General features: G+C 35.4%; 1 protein-coding gene across 4 annotated transcripts in view; it reads right to left on the bottom strand.

Moving 5' to 3' along the window:
• The window catches only part of ZFAT (zinc finger and AT-hook domain containing), a 299,993-nt gene that overhangs the window by 142,248 nt on the left and 139,052 nt on the right, over positions 1-18,693 (bottom strand). For all 4 annotated transcript variants that reach the window (XM_074264927.1, XM_074264935.1, XM_074264944.1 and 1 more), the window contains 3 exons: positions 16,293-16,443; positions 10,915-12,371; positions 9,059-9,291 (listed from right to left, as the gene is read on the bottom strand). In XM_074264927.1, coding sequence (XP_074121028.1) covers positions 9,059-9,291; positions 10,915-12,371; positions 16,293-16,443 — 1,841 coding nt within the window. The remainder of the gene's footprint in view (positions 1-9,058; positions 9,292-10,914; positions 12,372-16,292; positions 16,444-18,693) is intronic.

Raw genomic sequence — 18,693 nt, 5'->3', positions numbered from 1 at the left:
GAGTACCCAGGCTTACATGATCTTTGAATCTCCTCCACTTGATAGTACCTCTCTCAGAGCTAACAGCCCTTCAGTACCTGCCTGTCAATGTTATAAGCCGATGTAGTGTGGCCAGCTTAGGATGATTTTTTTCAAACTGTTTGTCCAAGTCAACCCTGAAGAATTTTTCTTAGGGCATATCATTAGTTTGCTGCTTTTAAGCAATCTCCTGTCACTATCCTTCTGGGTTCTTGTTACCAAGCTAGTCCTTCAGAGTAACCCCATCACTTTTAGCACCGGCTCGTCAGAATTGCTATTTTAAACTCTATTTCAGAATTCACCCAGGGCACTCGATTGGCATTGTGAAGGAGGAAGCTCATTCCATTGCTCTGGAGCTCACCATGCCCTTGTCATTCATGTTGACAGAGGTATTCTGAAGGGCTTTGATCAGGTTTACAACAGTATCTCCCTCACAGCCTTAGTGATTTGATTTTCTTTCCCTGATACTTTGAAAGCAATTTATCCCATAGTTTATCAGGGTCCCTTATTTTTGCGATGTCTTTGAAGATTCTCAGAAGGGCACAGACAGTAGGCAAAAGGGACTGAAGATAAAGCCGCTTTGGTGCAGTCTCTGAACCATATTTCTTCTTGTTTCAAAAGTTTGGTCTAGATAGGAAATAAAAATCTAAATTGCCATATACCCTAAAAGTGATTATTAAGAGTTTCTCAGGAAAGCAGAAAGTCACTCTGTTATTATTATAAAAATGTTCATCTTTTATAGTATATATGTCAGAATGTCTTATAATTTGAAACTTTAGGAAACTGAAGCATCAGCATGAGTAGCAGTGTGATGAGGGAATAAGATTGAGATTCAAAAAGCAAGAAGCCAAGGAAAAGAGAGAAGCTTTCTCTGTGTTTTGTGCCCTCGGGCTAAATGCCTATTCCTCTGTAGCTGAGTTATATAAATCTGGTAAATTTCAAATTAATATGACATTAAACCCATAGGTCTCTCATGCTCACAGATATTCAGTGAATACTAAGCCTTACGCAGAATAAACATATGCAATTTTAAAATATAATTATCCTCATAAAAGGTTTGAGGTCAAAAAGTAAAAAAAGAATGGAAATAGTAATGAACTTGATGTTAGTAACAAAAGTGACAAGACATAGGCATATGTACAGTGACATGATAGGCAGACGGTGCAGTGGAAAGAGTGCCAGGCCTGAAGTTAGGAAAACTCCTCTTCCCGAGTTCAAATCTGGCCTCAGACACTTACTAGTTGTGTGACCTCGGGCAGGTCACTTAACCCTGTATGCCTGTTTCCTCATCTATTAAACGAGCTGGAAAAGGAAACGGCAAGAAATCCCCAAACATTCTGATTCTCCTTCATGCCCCATCAGAAAATATTATCAGTTTTCCCCTATTTAAAGTTAAATTCTAACAACAACATTATTTTTTGTTTATTTACTCAAGATGAATTCTGGTTATTATTATTGGTTCAAGCTAGCCTGAAACTGGTCAAGATCGAAGCCAGCTTCTCTACAGCATGCTCCCTCTAAATACAATCAGTTCTGACTTGCTATTTCATCCTCTAGCCCAAAACAAAAATTTCCCTAAAAAGCAGATATGAATTTTTTTTTCTTGTAAAGTTAGACTAAATGGTTATATTAACTTTCTAGCAATATTACTTTTGTTTTTTGCCATTTTTAAAAAACTTGAGCAAGTTAACTTAATTTCTTTTGACTCTGGTTTGTTCTTCTGTAAAATGGAAATAAGAATATTTCTACTAATTAAATCAAAGGGCTCCTGTGAAAAGGATTTTATAAACCTTAAAACACTATGTGAATGTTACATAGAGATATATTGAAGAAACAGATAGACAGATCTTGATAGGACTGTATCATTTTACTACTACTACTGCCATGGAGAAAAAATGGTGTGGAGATAATATTGGGATTTTCATATATAATAAACATTGTACAGAGTAGAAAATGGGTTCTAAAAAAGAATCAGAAAAAAAAAAATCAAGGAAAAAAGAATTGCTTAGTCATTTCAATGATCATTCTGCTCTACATCCCACCTGAAGCCTTGCTTCATCAGAACATGCAAAAGGTCTTGGGTTCCAAGGGTCATGCCAGTAGAGCACACATTCTGAAAGATTTTATCAAGTGGTAAAGGCTTGGCCCACCGAGGAACTATATCTTTAATTCAAGGACCAGCCTTGGTCCATATGTAGAAAGGTTTATCCAGAATAATTCAAGGAGACTGTGTACTAAACTGGAAGGTACATCACCTCAGGAGATTGAAGGCTCCTTGAAGACAGTAATCATTTTTCATTTTGTATTAGTACACTTTATTATACGATGGAGAGCTTAACAATCTTTGATTGGCCAGATTGATAAAAATCACAGATCTTTGAAATATTAAATGAGGAACTGGTTTAAGCACAGACTATCCCTAAATATGTACATGGTTAAACCCCACCTCGAAAAGAGATTTCTGAGAAACTCTGTGTATATACACAAACATATATAAGCATATATATATATATGTGTGTGTGTGTGTGTGTGTATATACACACACACATAACAAATATATATAAACACATGTTGAGATTTTACATAATTATATTCAGATACATATAAGATTTTCATATAAATTTATTGTATATACATAACCACATATGCTTATTGTGAAAGATTTAAAGATATTCTTTTTTAATCATCATCACTATCTTTATATTCTTCCCTTTAATTCACATCCACCTATAAAGGAAGATTCAATGGTAGATCACAGAAAAAAAAATTTCATATCAGACTTAGGGGAAAAAGTAGACTACATTAAAAATACATAAAATACATAATCTCTTCTGCCTTTTTATATAGTTTACTCTAAATTGGTCTCTATACTTTTTTCTTTTAATAATTCCTCACTCTAAACACAGTGGTATAACACACAGTTTCTTCATCTGTAAAATGAGCTAAAGATGGAAATGGCAAACTTTTCCAATATCTTTATCAATAAAACTGCAAATTGGATTAAGAGTTGGATACAGTTAAAATGACTAAACAAGTACAACATGCTGTATAATCAGGGTTTCTCAAATTATGGCCACGGGCCACATGCAGCCCACAGGGTTATAGCAAATGGGCTGAGGGGCAGAGAGTGTTAGCTTTTGTTTTTTTTACTATGGTCTGGGCCTCCAACAGTCTGAGGGACAATGAACTGTCCCTTATTTTAAAAGTTTGAGGACCACTGCAGTATATTATTGTATTACACCATTTCACAAAATCTGCGTTGGAAGAGACCTCGGTGACCAGCTAGTCCAAACCATACATTTTGTCTCCCCCATTAATAATGTAAGCCCCTGGCTTCCTGAAATAAAGGACTACTGGCTAACATGGTTAGAAGGCTATCTGCCTTTGAATTTCCATCAAAAATGGGACCTGGAAGTCCACTATGTGAGTGGACATGCAAGATATAAATCTTGCCTGGATGTTTTCTCACTTGCTCTTAAAGTTCCTTAAAGAGCTGATAAATATTGGAGGCTACAAATTTTATTTGGGCTGTGGCAATTCTTTGTACTACACCTACTGAATAGGCTGAATCAGTAATTATATTTACGTCTCCTGGGTAATAAGTGAGAGCTAGCATGATAGCAAATAATATAAGCTAACAAAATTAATACTATAAGAAGAAATATGTCAGATAACCTTGGTCTCCCTTGGTAAGAACAGAATTCTAGAATGAAACAACTTATTTCTGGATGCTGTGTCTTAGGAATATAATTGAGAAGTTGGAGAGAATCTGGAGGAGGAAGGTAGTAATTATGATGTGTAAAGGAGAACAAAAGTGTCTCCTTTATGAAGATCAATTAAAGGATTTAGGAGTGTTTAACGTTGAGAAAAAGATTTAATGGAAGACTATAAGCATTGTCAAGAATTTGAAGGGATATCAAGCAGAAGGAACAAATTTTGAAAACAGCTAGAGTGATGGATAGAAGTTACAAAGAACTATCTAAAATGGAATAGGCTACCTTGTTCTCTATACCATTAATTTTCTAATTTTTGACAAAGATGCACTGGCTCCAGCAGACAGGTTTTATAACCCACCAGAAGGGCAGTGTCCAGTGAGAGCATCTCCACTGTCCTTAGATAATCGCCAGGTGATGTGGAGAGATCCAGAAAGTGGTGAATGGAAGGGACCAGATAGGTTAACTGCCTGGGAGAGAGGGTTTGCTTGTATTTCTTTAGCAGGAGAAGGAATCAGATGGGTGCCAACGAGTCATATTCGCCTTGTCCATCAGAGAGAGACAGAAAAAGAGAAAGACCTCAAAATAAAGGAGAAGATCTAAGAAACATCTGACACTGAAAGAGCATGGATAATAAGAAGACTGTTAAAGAACTTTAAAAACCAGCAGGAATCATTGGACTTCCTCACACAAGATGAGACTAATGGACAATGGACTTATGGACATTTATAAATTTTCAATTTATGATTATGTTATATACTTCTAGCATGTGTTATGTTACTATGTTACTATGTGCTTATGTAATTTATGTAATTATCTGTAATACTTCCCATATTGATGGATTTATGTTTCAAGGTCATGACTGTCCTATGTTCTAAATCAAAAGAAAGGGGGAGATGTTAGGATTACTAAGTGAGAACTCAGGTTGTCTGGATAGTGACAAGGTGAGAATTCAGGTTGGACAATTACAAGGTGAGAACTCAGGTTGACTTGATGGAAGGAGCAGGCTCATTGGCTGAGGTGGTTCTTCCCAGAAGCCCTTGCATTATCCCACGCCCATTCTCTGGGAGAATAAAAGAGAGAACAGTGGGCCTGGAAAGTGAGTCTGCCTGGAGAAGGATAAGAGATGGAGGAGATTCAGAGCCAGGATTCAAGGAGAAGTGTCTGCATTGCATCAAGCCTGACGGGGCTCTCTGCAGGAAGGGAAGTCACTTCTCTGGACAAGAGTTAACAGCAACTACATGGAGACAACGGTTCACTACAGGAAGAAGAATCTGTCTGAGAGATTTGAGTAGACACAGCAGATCTCTTCCCAGAGAGCGATCCAGCAGCTTCTGGAGACGACAGCTCGCTACAGGGCATAATGATACATTTCCTATATATAATTTTTATTTGTATATATTGTGCATATTCTATTGTCTTTATACATGTATGTGTGTGTGTTTGTAATACATATGTTTGTATTTCTCTGTACCTACACATAACACACATACTTTATTTCCACTAATAGAATGAAAGCCTTGTGGAGGCAGGGACTATTTTACTTTGACCTTTGTGTTCTCTAGTTCCTAGCACAATGTATAATATATGGCAAACAATCAATAAATACTAACTGACCTATTCTTTAAATTTTCAGTTCTGTTATCATAAAATTTTGTGTAGATTATAAGCATTCTATTTACTTTCTCTTTGTGACCATGAAATCATCTTCTTCATTTTTAATTTTGTCAACTTATTTTCCTTTCTTTTTTTTAACCATGTCAGTTAAAGTTTATCAGTGTTGCCAATCTTTTCCAAAAACTTATCTTCATTATTTCTGTAATCCTTTTTTCCTTCCATGTTTTCCACTTCTCTTTTAATTAAAAAAGGAAGAATATTTTCTAATGATTTCTTAAAACTTTTCTATCAGTCAATAAATGATAAACCTATTATAAACAAGGCTTTGTATAATAAGTTAAGTATACAAATACAAAAGTGGTCACTGCCTGCCCTCAAGGACCTTACATTCTATTGGAATTTAGACAGGCTTTTACCTCATTAACCTCTGAATTCAAGTTAACAGGTTTTGGAATGAGAAATAAATGTTAGAGAACTAATTGTCACCTGAATTCATTTAATAACTCAAATATCAACAATATTAGTTCACATTTAAATAGCTTTAGCCATATGATTTCAATATAAGTCCTCTTTTTAATATCTTATGTCATACATCTGATTCCAGTGTCTTTAAAGTTATGCCAGTAAAGGAAAAGTTCTGGAAAGTTTTATCAAGCCCAAAGGGCATCAAGTAGACGTCCACACCTGCCTCCAGTGCCTAATTAACACAGTGTCCAGAACAAAGAAGCATTTAATAAATGCTTGTTGATTGCTTGACTGTATGCCTGTCATCTGAGGATACTTGTTACAGAGATCATAAAAGTATACCTCAAATTTTTAATTAGTGTTTTAAACTAATTTTATTTCCATTTTAATTCAAATTTACTTATTTTAAGTACAACTACTACCAATTTTCAATGATCAATTATTAATTTAGATAGGATTTGTGATATGCATTAGTCAAGAGAAGACCCAGAATAAGGAAATTACAGGTACTTAAAGTGTTAAAGTATTACAAGGCTCATTTGATCTTCTCAGTCTTCTGTGAAGTAGGTAGTACAGGTACCCCATTTGGTAACTGGCAGTTGGGGTCAAAGGGGTTAAGTGATTTGTCCAAAGTCACAGTGCTCTTTGTGGGACAGTGGGTACAAAATCTCTGGTTTCTAATTCCAAATGTGCCTCCCTTAATGAGATCTCTCTGATAAGTCAAATAATTGGCATCACAGTTTACCCATTTATAAAACACGAATGAAAATAAGTTGAGTGGGCATGAGAGCTCCCTGTCCCTCCCCCAGACTACTGTCACTGTTTAGGTGGAATGACTAAACTGCTATAATCAATACATGTGCAGAGTAAAACTGAACCCAACTTGTCAGTCATAGCATAACAGAAGGTCACAAGTGAAATGATAAATTATGGTTCATAAGGTACATTATGTTAATTACCCATATATTAAGGAGGAGTTATTTTATGCCACATTTGAGTATAACTAAAAATTTAATTAAAAAATGACTATATCTCAGGCCAAATTCTTATGGTACACAGCTATAAGAATTGTCAAATGTATTTCAGATGTTAGTGTCTTTGAGAAAGTTTAACATTTGCACACATAAACATTATCCTTTGTATTATATATAATATATATATAAGTAATAATATTATATATAATAAATATGTATATTATATAATATACTTAAATTTAATCAAATAATCTTATGAAATAATTAAACTTTATTGGAGCATTTATTAAAACAATCTGAATATATCCTATTTAAAAAGAACTTAAGGCCCCTATACATATTATCTTATTTACTTTAATATTTCTGAGAATGTATATGGCACATATAAATCATATATTTGGGGTAGAAGGGACTTTAAATGCCATACAGTGCAAACCCTTCATTTTAAAAATAAGAAAACTGGGATTGAAAAAGGTTAGGAGTTGCACTCAATGACAGAATAATCCTACTTTGGATGTAATTTTGCCATTTTAGAGATGAAAAATGGTAGGCTTATAAAGTAGGAGATTTGAAGTTATTGTTTCAAGAGACTCTCATTAGTGGGAGTGCGCATTTCCTAAAATCAGTCCTATGTTCATTAATGTACCTAAAACCATATATTCCTCTTCTTGAAAAAAAAAAAAAATTGGGTTGCCAGGATTCAGAAGCATTAAAATAATAAAACCACACTCAATATCATGCATAAAACTCTAATAAGACAAAATGATATTAAGGAACAGTATATATAATTACTTAATTTGTACAACTTGCAAAAAATCATTTGAAAACAGGGGGACATACAAATTACTCTAACATACAATATTATGTGTGCTTTATACATATATTGTATAGGATATATAAAAAGCTAAGCTGATGATCCAAACTAATAAAAACAAAAACCTTGCAATCATCAGTGTAGAGCTGGAAGAAGCCTTAGGGATCACTTAATCTAACTTCTTTTTATGGAAGAAGAAACTGAATCTCAATGAAGGTAAGGAAAACATTCATTTACCACAAAGAAAGATAGTAAGGAATCATCTCAAAAGCATTTATTCATTCATGCATCTATACACCAAACATCCATTTATTAACACATGAGACCAAAGATATATCTCATGTTCCTGAGAATAAACACGAGGCAGTGATGGCAGTGAAGCTTAAAGAAAGCCTGTTGGTAGAATCCTTCAAAATTTCTTTAAAAGTATGCATTTGATTCCACTGCTACGTTTATATCCCAAAGACATCCAATAAAAAGGGAAAGGATCTATTTGTACAAAAATATTTAAAGTGGCTCTTTTTGTGATGGCTAAGAGTTAGAAATCAAAGGGATGTCTATCAATTTAGGAATGGCTAAACAAGCTGTGACATATGATTGTAATGGAATATTATTATGTTGTAAGAAATGAGAAGCAAGATAATTTCAGAAAAACCTGTAAAGACTTACATGAATAGATACATAATGAAGTGAACAGAACTAAGAGGATATTGTACACAGTAATAACAATATAGTTTGATGAAAAACTATGATTGATTTAGCTATTACAATGATCCAAGACAATTACAAAGGCATAATAATGAAGCATACTTTCTACTTCCAGAGAAAGAATGGATATTGACAGAATACTGAATAAAGCATGCTTTTTTCCACTTTCTTTTATTTTTTTTTCTTTTACAAAATGACTAACTGGGAACATTTTACAAAATTGCATATATGTAACCTATATGTAATTCCTTACTATCTCAAGGATGGAGAAGGTCTTGAAGGTAGGGAGAGACAGAAATTGGAACTCAAAACCTTAAATAAAAATGTTAAAAAAAAATTTTTAATATGCATTTAACTGATCTTGGTATATGTCCATACAGGTGTGCCTTGCTTTGTACAATAACTATATTTACCATAATTGTACCATACCTTGAAATTCTTTTAATGAATTGTTTTGATAAATAAAAGCAACAAATGAAGTTTTTCTAAAGAATAAACAGATAGTAAGTAACAAAGCTGGGATTCACACCCAGTCTTTCTTACTTTCTAGAGAATGATCTTTCCTATTAGAACACAGCCTTTCAATACCACCATATCTTCATTCTCCCTCTTTTAAAGTTGTGGTCATGATACTATTTATTGGTTTCTCTCAAAGCAAGGCATATCTACATACACATAATTAAAAAAAAAAACACAAAAACATAAGTTTAGAATGAAAACAGAATGCTGCTTAGGATAATGTCACTTACCAATTCAGTGTGAACTTTAAGATGAGCCTGTAGTTTATACTTATCTGGAGTTGAATAGTCACAGCCTTCAGTGGGACACTTCAGCAAGATGTTGCTGTGTTTTTGAATTACATGGCGTTTAAGGCAGTTTTTGGTGATAGAAGAATAGTTACACTGGGAACAATAATACAGATGTTCTCGAGTGTGGGTACGGACATGCATATCAAAGTGTACCTGATACCAGAAAAGTTTACCTAGGGGGAAAAAAAGAGTTAGACATGAGAAGACAACATTTTAGTTCAGGATTCTTGCTCCCTCAACTTCCAATTAAAACTGTACCAGTTCCATTTTACTGTTATTTGTGAAGAACAGGTAAAAAAAATTGAAACTACAAGCTTTTTTTTTTTTTTTTTTTTTTTTTTTTTTTTACTTTGCCATAGAAAATACAAAGAGGTACTGGATTCTAATGCTAAAAAATTCATGTTTATACAGCATGTTATTGCTTATAAAGTACTCCTTCAAAATACCATTGTGGTTATATACTGCAGTTATTATTATCTTCTGGTATATAAAAAAACCTGAGGCTCAGAGAGGTTAGACAATTATTCTAAGGTTTCAAAGTTAACAACAATAAGAAATCATATTGATAAAGTTGAGCTTTATATAATACCCTCTGTGCCCCATCCATACTTGTCAGTTCTCTGGCTCTCTGAATACACAGCCAGTGCTCTCATTTCTCAGTGCTTTCACTGAATACCTGGAATGTCTCTTTTGCTTCTTTTCACCTGATGGAAGCTGTTCAACATTAAACTCATGCAATCCAACAAGGGTGGACTAAGCTTAATTCACAAGTCACCTCATCCAGTCATCACTCATGATTTATTTGGCAGCTAATGACATTTCCCTCAGTTCTCTTGATATTTTTTTGTGGTCCTCTAACGCACTAGTCATGTAACACTGTGTACTACTGTTATCTGTCTGTATCCCTTTTATAGACTTGTTACATTCCTTGAGGGCAAGGTCTGTGTATTATTTAAACTTTGTATCTCTCCAGGACTTTCAAAATGTTCTAATTCATAACTAATTCATTCTTAATTGAAGTTGGGGGTTGTCCAGAACAAGTTTGACTCAAAGCAATGCTGAGTGAGCTACTACAAATAATTACTTATTTAGGAATCTGAGACTAGCAGAATTTAAGAGACTTGCTAAAGCTACCAAAAGTAGAGTGAAGATTCACACTCCAGTCTTTTTTCCAAGTCCAAGGCTATCCATTGCATGATGATATCTCCTACCAAAATCCTAAGGTATCCGTCAACCTGAATTTGCCTCTTTTTGCCCTGGAGACTTTTTTCAAAAAGGGACCAAGTTTTAAGTTTTCATTTTCAACTTTTAGAGTCTGAACAAGGCCTTCCTATAAAGAATCAATGAGAAATGTATGTCATAATTATCAATTAGGCTAATTTTTACTCATCTAAGATGTTACCATAATGTGAAACATTCAAGTAAAATTAAGAAGAACCAGAAGGGTCTTCTTATTTAGGGACCTGGAGTTTTATGGAAGCAGCCTTTCCACAAAAACTTGCTCAAGTAAATATAATTCTTAGGGCTATTTACTACAACCCCTGTAAACTTTATTTAAAAAAAAAAAAAAAAAAAAAAAAAAAACCTCTTCAAACATACATATTAAAGGGATTGATTTTTGGCTTTTAATATTAATAACTACTACTAAGGTGATCAAATGTTCATTTAGAAATATTCTTTGATGACAAAAGATAAATACAGAAGCACAGAGCAACCACTGGGAGAGACAGCCAAATGAGAAGGGACCACTACAGAAGAGTTCCAGATTGCTATATACTAAATGTGCCTTTCCTTACCACAATATTCACACTCCAGATCCCCATAGACCTTTCGGATCTTCTCACACATGCTGGTATTCATCTGTTTCTTTTGTAAGTTGTTCAAGACCTGCATGAATGCAGCAGTTCTAGTCTGATGCTCTGAAGGTAGGGTAGTACAAGAATCAGGCTGGGGACTGATATGTGAATCACTACTGGTGGCTGCTGAAGAAGGTTCTATGGCTTGTGCTGGGTTTGGTTTAGGGGACTTTCTTGCTTCTAGTTCAGTAAGGGAAAGGGCAACCATATTTTCTCCTACAGGATTCTCAGTACTGGTATTCTCCTGATTTGGCTCAGAATTTTTGTTGCTGGGCAACAGTAGTGTCATTTCTTCACCCTGAATAGTATTAGCTGAGTTTCCAGGCTGGTCTTGCAGGTCATTTTTAGAAGGGGCCTGAGTCTCAGCAGGAGCAGAGGTATTATTTTTCAGCAGAAAATCTTCTGAAACCACCTGTGAATGGAGTTCAGAAGTTGCTACTTCAGTTGCCAGTTCACCTGATGGCACCGTTACATTTGCCGCTCCCTGAGGAATCTCCAAGTCCAAAGAAGCAGTGGTAGAGATTTCTACCTGGCTGATGTTCCCACCCTCATTTTCCTTGCTTGTTTTCTCAGGGCTGGTAGATTCCTTTTGTGTGCTTGCAGCCTGGAATACCAATTCACCTTCTGCTGGAGGCAGCTGTTCTCCAACAGCTTCCTGCTGGATGTCACCACCAGGTTCTAGAAGGCAGAAACTCTGATTGATAGAGTCATTGAAAACCACAGTCTCCTGTAAGGCTGCATGCACATCTCTGATATGGGAGCGAAGGCGTATGGAGCTAACAAACTTCTTCAGGCAGACAGAGCAGACGTACACAAAGGGGTGCTTGCGGACATGCAGCTCAAGCGCCTGGTACTTGGTGGCCCCATGGCCACAGAGCTCACAGGCAAAGGGCCACTCATCCCCATGGACCAGCATGTGTCGGTCGCGGTCCAGCTCATTCTTGAACTTGCGCTCACAGATGTGACAGTCGTAGAGAAGCTGTCTCTTGCCTTCCCGGGTCATCAGGCGGAGCTCGTCAAAAGCATCCTTCACTTTTTTGTCCTGCAGGTCGTGAGTGTCCCTGATGTGCTTGATGAGGTTTTTGACGTCCGAGTACTTCTTCTTGCAGAAGCGGCAGTGCTGTTTGATCTTCTTGTGGACACGTTCAATGTGAACTTTGAGGTGGCCTTTGCTCAGGCAGGTGAACACACAGTAATCACAACTGAACTTCTCCCCCGTGTGCTTCCGCAGGTGGACATTAAGGTTAGCTTTGATGGCACTGGCATAGTTACAGTGGGAACACTTATAAGGCTTTTCATTGGTGTGGATTCTCAGATGGGCCTGGAGGGAGTGCTTAAATTTGAACACTTTGTTGCAGTATTCACAAGTGAAAATTTTGAGCTGAGTGGGACCTAACCTAGGGGAAAAAAAAAAAAAATCAGGATTTAGTTATGGTTAGAGGGTTGAGCTTAACGAAACAGCATGTGCATAGTCTGATAATGTCAAATTCTCTCTTTATGAATCAAATATTAGACACATGAAAGAGAATTTAATGAGAAAAGAGATGAATGTATAGTAAATGCCGTGCATGACAATCACTAGCTGTCAGCCTAAATAATGTATTGCAAAACTCAATTTTTTATATTCTAGCATATTTTTATTTTGCTCACTTAATGCTGTCTACTTTTAAAGAGTGAATGATATCTACTAATGCTTCCCTGTTTTCTCCAATTGAAAACGATAGCTGGGTCATGTAAATAAAACAGTATTTCATATATCTCTTGTGAATTTTTCATTGCTATTATGCTACTATTTATAACTATATATTTTATAACTTTCAACTATTTAGAAAGCTTCTTGAGGGCATCATCTATTTCCCTTATATACACTAGTATGGTACATTATATAACACTTTTATATTTACAAAGCATTTCTCTCACTATCTTGTGAAGGAAACATAATCCCCCTTTCATAGGTAAGAAAACTGAGGCTGAAAACAGTTAAATGTTTAAGGTCACAAAATGTCAGTGTCTAAATTTAAAGCAAAATATCTTGGCTGTAAAGACAGCACTTCCAATCAATTAAGCATCTAGTATGCATCTGCTGTATACACAAGTACAAGGTTTTACACATACAAATACAAGAAATAAAACACCTATTCTCATGAAGTTTATATTCTCTAGGAAAATATGCACATCTACAAACATATACACAATAACAATAAAAGATTAAATACAAAATAAATATAAGATAATTTAGTCATTAGCAATTGGGGATAAAAGGAAGTATCAACTTAGGCTCCATGTAGAAAGTAGTGTTTTTTCTGTCTCTTGAAGGATAATAGGGATTCTATTAGGAAGAAGAAATGAGGTAACATCCCAAATATGGGAACAATCAATGTAAAAGCATGGAGACAGAGGGTGAAGTGCCAAGATAGAGGGTGAAGAGGAGTTTATATTTTTTCTTAGAGGCAAGAAGATACAATAGGGATTGACGAGTAGGGGAATGATGTGATAAGATCTGCTTTGGAAGAAAATCTCTTAGATTTGAAGAAAAGAAACCAATGAAACAATCACTGAAAGATTATGGGTGAGAGGTAATAAAAGCCTCCACTAAGGTGGTATCTATATAACAGAAAGAAAAGCTCAGATAGAAGAAGTGTCAATAATCACATTTGACAATTAATTAGATATGTGGAATGAAGGAACATGAAGTCAAGGATAATACCAAAGTTAGAAAAGTGAAAGAAAACAAAAAACTGGTTAGAAAGCAATGACGACGTTTTCAATAAAAAGAGAAGTTTGGAAGAAGTATGGATTTAAAGAAAAAGATAACGAGTTCTAATATGGAGTGTCACTGAACTCCTGGGACATCCAATTTGAAATAGCTACTAAACAACCGGTAATGCAAGACAGAAAATCAAAGCAGAGAGCCAGGAGTTAGATTCATAGATTTAGCTGATAATTAAATCCAGGAGAATTTATAAGGTCACTGAGATTACAAATGTAGAGAAGATGATCTAAAACAAAGCTTTGGCAATCACAAGGAGGGACATGATATGGATGATGATCCAGCAAAGAAGTCTGAGAATAAGCAGTTATATAATTAGAGGGACAGATTATCCAAGGAAGAAGATTATGAAAACCCAGGTTAGATATAGAATTCTGATAAGGATGGGATGGTCAAGAGCATCAAATATGGCAAAAAGTTCAAGAACACTGAACCATCAGTGTTCAAAGATCATCAGGTTTATCACTGGTAACTAAAGAGAACTAAAGAGTAATGAAGAAAAAGCAAGCCAGCAAAGATTGGAGGACTGAGCAAGAGAAGAAGCAACAAGCTTTTTTCCAAACTTCTGGCTGAGCCAAGAAGGATCTACTACTGAAGTATTTTAAGGACAGCTATGACTAGGACATGTTTCTTTGTAATATAGTTTTGTTAAATGGGCCAAATTAGCATCTCATTTTCAATATAGTGCTCCCTCTTTTAGAGGAACAGAAAATCTAGTTGTCTGTTATCCTTCTTTAAAGATGAAAACAGCTGTGACAATTGAAATATTAAATGAGTTTACCCTGAAAGGAATGCTGTGCAACAAACAACCTCTTCCATGTCACATTCCTGTGCATGATGCACGCCTGCACAAACAGAAACACACACACACACACACACACACACACACACACACTCCTTTCTTTCTCCCTCTCTCCTTCCTCCCTCCGTCCCCCTCTCCTCTCCTCTCCTCTCCTTCCCCCTCCCCCTCTCCTTCTCTCTCTCTTTTTGGGTTTATGAATCGAACTTTTCCATGGGAACTACAATCCTGTTCCAGACCTGATGTTTGTTCTAATATCAACAATTTAGATTTACCAAATAATAACAGTAGTAATGAACACATATTACACTCGGGTGGCAATATGAACAAATGAAAATACCTAAGTAATAATGACACTCTTTCTCTTCTTTCACTCATTTCTATTGATATTTTTAGTTCCTTTAAAAAGTCAAATATGGTGAAGTAGATACTAACACTGCTATAATCTAATTACCAATGTTTACAATAAGCTCTATCTACTTTAATTTTGAAATATATATATTTGAATCATTCACACAACCATGTTTGATCAAAATAGGTTGTCATATATTTAAGTTTAAAATATTTAAATGTCTCATGTTTGATAAGTACCAGAGGGTACCATTCAAATGATGTAATTAAAATATTCAAATTTCAGTTAAAGTTATCAGTATGCCTCACTGACAAATCCAAGGCTAATTTATAAAAACTAATTTGGATCTTCCTCAAATGAACAAAGATAACCAGAAGGCAATATGTTTTATTGGTACATAGAGTAAGAACACCAAAGAAGAAAACATGGATTTGCCATTTAATTAAATAAACAAATTATAACATTTCCTCCCCAATGAGAAGTCCAAATGGTCTTAAGAGAATCATTGTTCTGATTTTCTCTATAATTACATGAATGCTTAGTAAAGCCCTCAGAGCAGAGGCTTGCCACATTGCCTAGCCAAAAGCAATGAATATGATGGTTATGCTAAATTATCTAAAGTTACTTTTTGTACCATCACAAGATGAGTTATAATTCTGTATAAAAAAGAGAATATGGGGCACAATGTATAAATTATAAATTCCTTTACCTACTAGCTTGAGGGTATTGTGAAGTTATTAAATTATTGCCTGAGAAGCACTCTCATATTTTCAACTGAACGATATTGAATAATAGTTTTGGTTCAATCCCATTACAAATTTGCCAAAGTAATAAGCATTTATTATTAGTCCATATGAAAAAAGATGCTCCTACTTAATGGCACATAATACTAATGATATAATAATGGAACATCACATAAGATACAGGAAAGCACCAGTTTGACTATTGCTTTCATTTGTCTTTTCTTTCATCTGGTCAAACATATTTTCAGAATTTAGGTGAGCAGATTTTCAAAGTAATGGGTAAATGTCAGAGCTAAAGAACCAACACTAACATCTACTTCAAGGAAGAATAACCAGAATCTTGACTAATTAAGATCTTGTTTATATTTATTTTATTAAGGTTTATCATGTTTGTTTTAAGTAATAACATTCCAAATTCATTAGTGATTAGTACTTAAAAGTAAATAATAAGGAATTAGAATTTTAAGCATATGTTTGTATTTAACAACATGGACTAAGGTTGAAGCTAATGTATTGTTTGTTGACAGCTAAAGCACAAAGTCATTTAGAAATATGATCATCTTTTCCAAAGGTGTGTAAACAGAATGTTTAATAATTAATTTAATAATTTACTCTTTATTGGTAATTTGCATAATTCTGAGCACTTGGCATTACCTGCTTGACTTCATTGGCTGCTCGTAGGGTGTTTGTTGAATGGCATATTCCTGGTACCCTCTCCGGTGAGCTAGATCAGGGATGGTGGCCTTGCTATTGGCTACTTCTGTTTCTGGCGGTCCTGCTTCAACTGGGACGATCTTTGTGGCACCTAATATTGAGGAACAAATAGTACCTTTTGTCAGATTTGTACACGAAATAAAATCTGATCACACAGAGTAAAAACTATTTTGCAGGAATTTTACCATTAGACAGTAAATTGTTTCTTAAGAGTAAATTGCTTAACAATACATGCCTTTACCTTCTACCTCATAGAATCATATTTATTCACAAAAGCAAAAGATTTTTAACCACTGCCCAAAGAGTTAAGTCCAAGATTACAGCTATCAACTCTCCTTGTTCTAACCAAAAACAAAAACCTACTAAAAGGAAAACTTACACTGACATGAGAAACAGGAGATCTGGATTCCCATATTATCTTCCCACTTGCCACCTGTAATACTGGGCAAATCACTTTACTTTCTAGGGTTCAGAGTCCTCATCTTTAAAGTGAAAGGGTTAAACTGATGACATTCTGTAAGATTGCCAATTTACCATTTTTTTTTCATTTTGACATGTAATGATCTTTTTGCAATAATAGACACAAACAAAACACAGAGATAAATTTATTATATAAGTCTTCAATCTGATCATCACAAACTTAGCAAAAGAAATCATTTACTTATTTCCCCTATCCCACAGTCACTCCCAAATCATTGACCAAAAAAAACAAAAAGAAAAGAAAACATAAAAATAAAAACCAAACAACCAAACAAGGTCATGAGAGGTAGGACAGCCCAACAGATATTGAGAGAGCCCCAGTCAAAAAGTATAGGTTCAATCATGGGCAAGCAACTCAACTCCCAGTCCCCCAGACAATTCTATATAAATGGCACAATCATTGCTAACCTACACAGATGGAGGGTACTTCCTCTCAAGGAACTCTGAATAATAATAAAATCACAGGTTAGGATTAAAGGAAGAAAAAGTCAAAGACAAACTATGGAATTGCTTTCTCTAGATCATTACAAAATTGTGATAAAATTTTCTCTTACTTTTTGGATCCTGACTTTCAATAAATTATCTATACATCCCCCCCCCACCTCCTCTGGCCTATATACCTTCCCTTTTCTAGAATCTTCTTCCCTTAGAATCTTTTGAGGAGGGGAGGGGGGACAGTGAGAAAGACAGAAGGCAGGAAAAGTTGAAAAGAAAAAGGGAAGGGAAAACACATTTATTAAATACCTACTATGTGCCAGGCACTGCCCTAGGCATTTTACAATTATTTTATCATGGGAGGCAGATACTATTATTACCCCCCCATTTTGCAGTTAAGGAAACTGATACAAACAAGGTTTAAGTGATTTGTCCAAGATCACACAGCCTAGTAAGTTCCTGAGACCAGATTTGAACTCCAGTTGTCCTGAATCCAAGGTTTAGCTGCCTTCCAGATTCCTGAAACCTTGCTAAACGCTATTTCCCTATGATATCAGAAATAGAAAATAAAATAGATACATTGGATCAACATCCCACTTCTCCCTATAAAAACTGATCCCACTCACTTTTTGTTGCTGTCCTAGTAACTGGATGGTCCTAGGCTTCCCTTATTTTCATTAAGGCTATGTCCTTTTTTTTCTGTACATTCTGGATGACCATCTTACACAGATGTCACCTAGCTCTATACAGACATCCTAATCTTTGCCTGACCTACAGTCCCACATATAACTTTCTTCCTATTAGATATTTCTAATAGAATGTTCTACAGGCATCTCACACTCAGTAAGTTCAATAGAGAACTCATCATTTTTTCCCCTCAAAGTGTACCCTACTTGCTCACATTTCTATTTCTTTTGAGAGCATTTCCCTCTTTCCAGCCACAAGTTCACAAGCTTGGAGTCATCCTCCATTCCTCCATCTCTAGCATCTTGTATCAAATCAATGGCCAAGTCATATTGCACCACATCATCTCTCAAAGGAATACGATCCTAATGCAGGCTCTCAGACTTTCTTATCTAGATTATGATATTTCTTCACTGGTCGTCTCTCTCTCTCCTCTCTGAAGTCTCTCCTCTCCCAAACCCACCCTCCACATCGCTGTCAAAGTGACGTTCCCAAATCATGCCTCTGGTCACACCATTCCTTAACAATAAACTCCAGTGGCTATTATAGCTAGAACCAAATGCGCTTTTCTATTTGGCATTTAAAGCCTCTTATGACCCTGGCCCAACCTACATCTCCTGCATTAATATGCATGATCCTCCCCCCTTCACAGAACCTTTCTTTTAGGGAGAAAAAAAGCCTTCTTGTTCATCCTGACACATAGCACACTTTACCTTCCTGGCTCTGTGTATTTTCCTAGGCT

The sequence above is a fragment of the Sminthopsis crassicaudata genome, chromosome 1 (genome assembly GCF_048593235.1).
Source record: "Sminthopsis crassicaudata isolate SCR6 chromosome 1, ASM4859323v1, whole genome shotgun sequence".
In the NCBI taxonomy this organism is placed as follows: Eukaryota; Metazoa; Chordata; class Mammalia; order Dasyuromorphia; family Dasyuridae; genus Sminthopsis; species Sminthopsis crassicaudata.
This window is presented reverse-complemented; position numbering and strand designations above follow the sequence as displayed.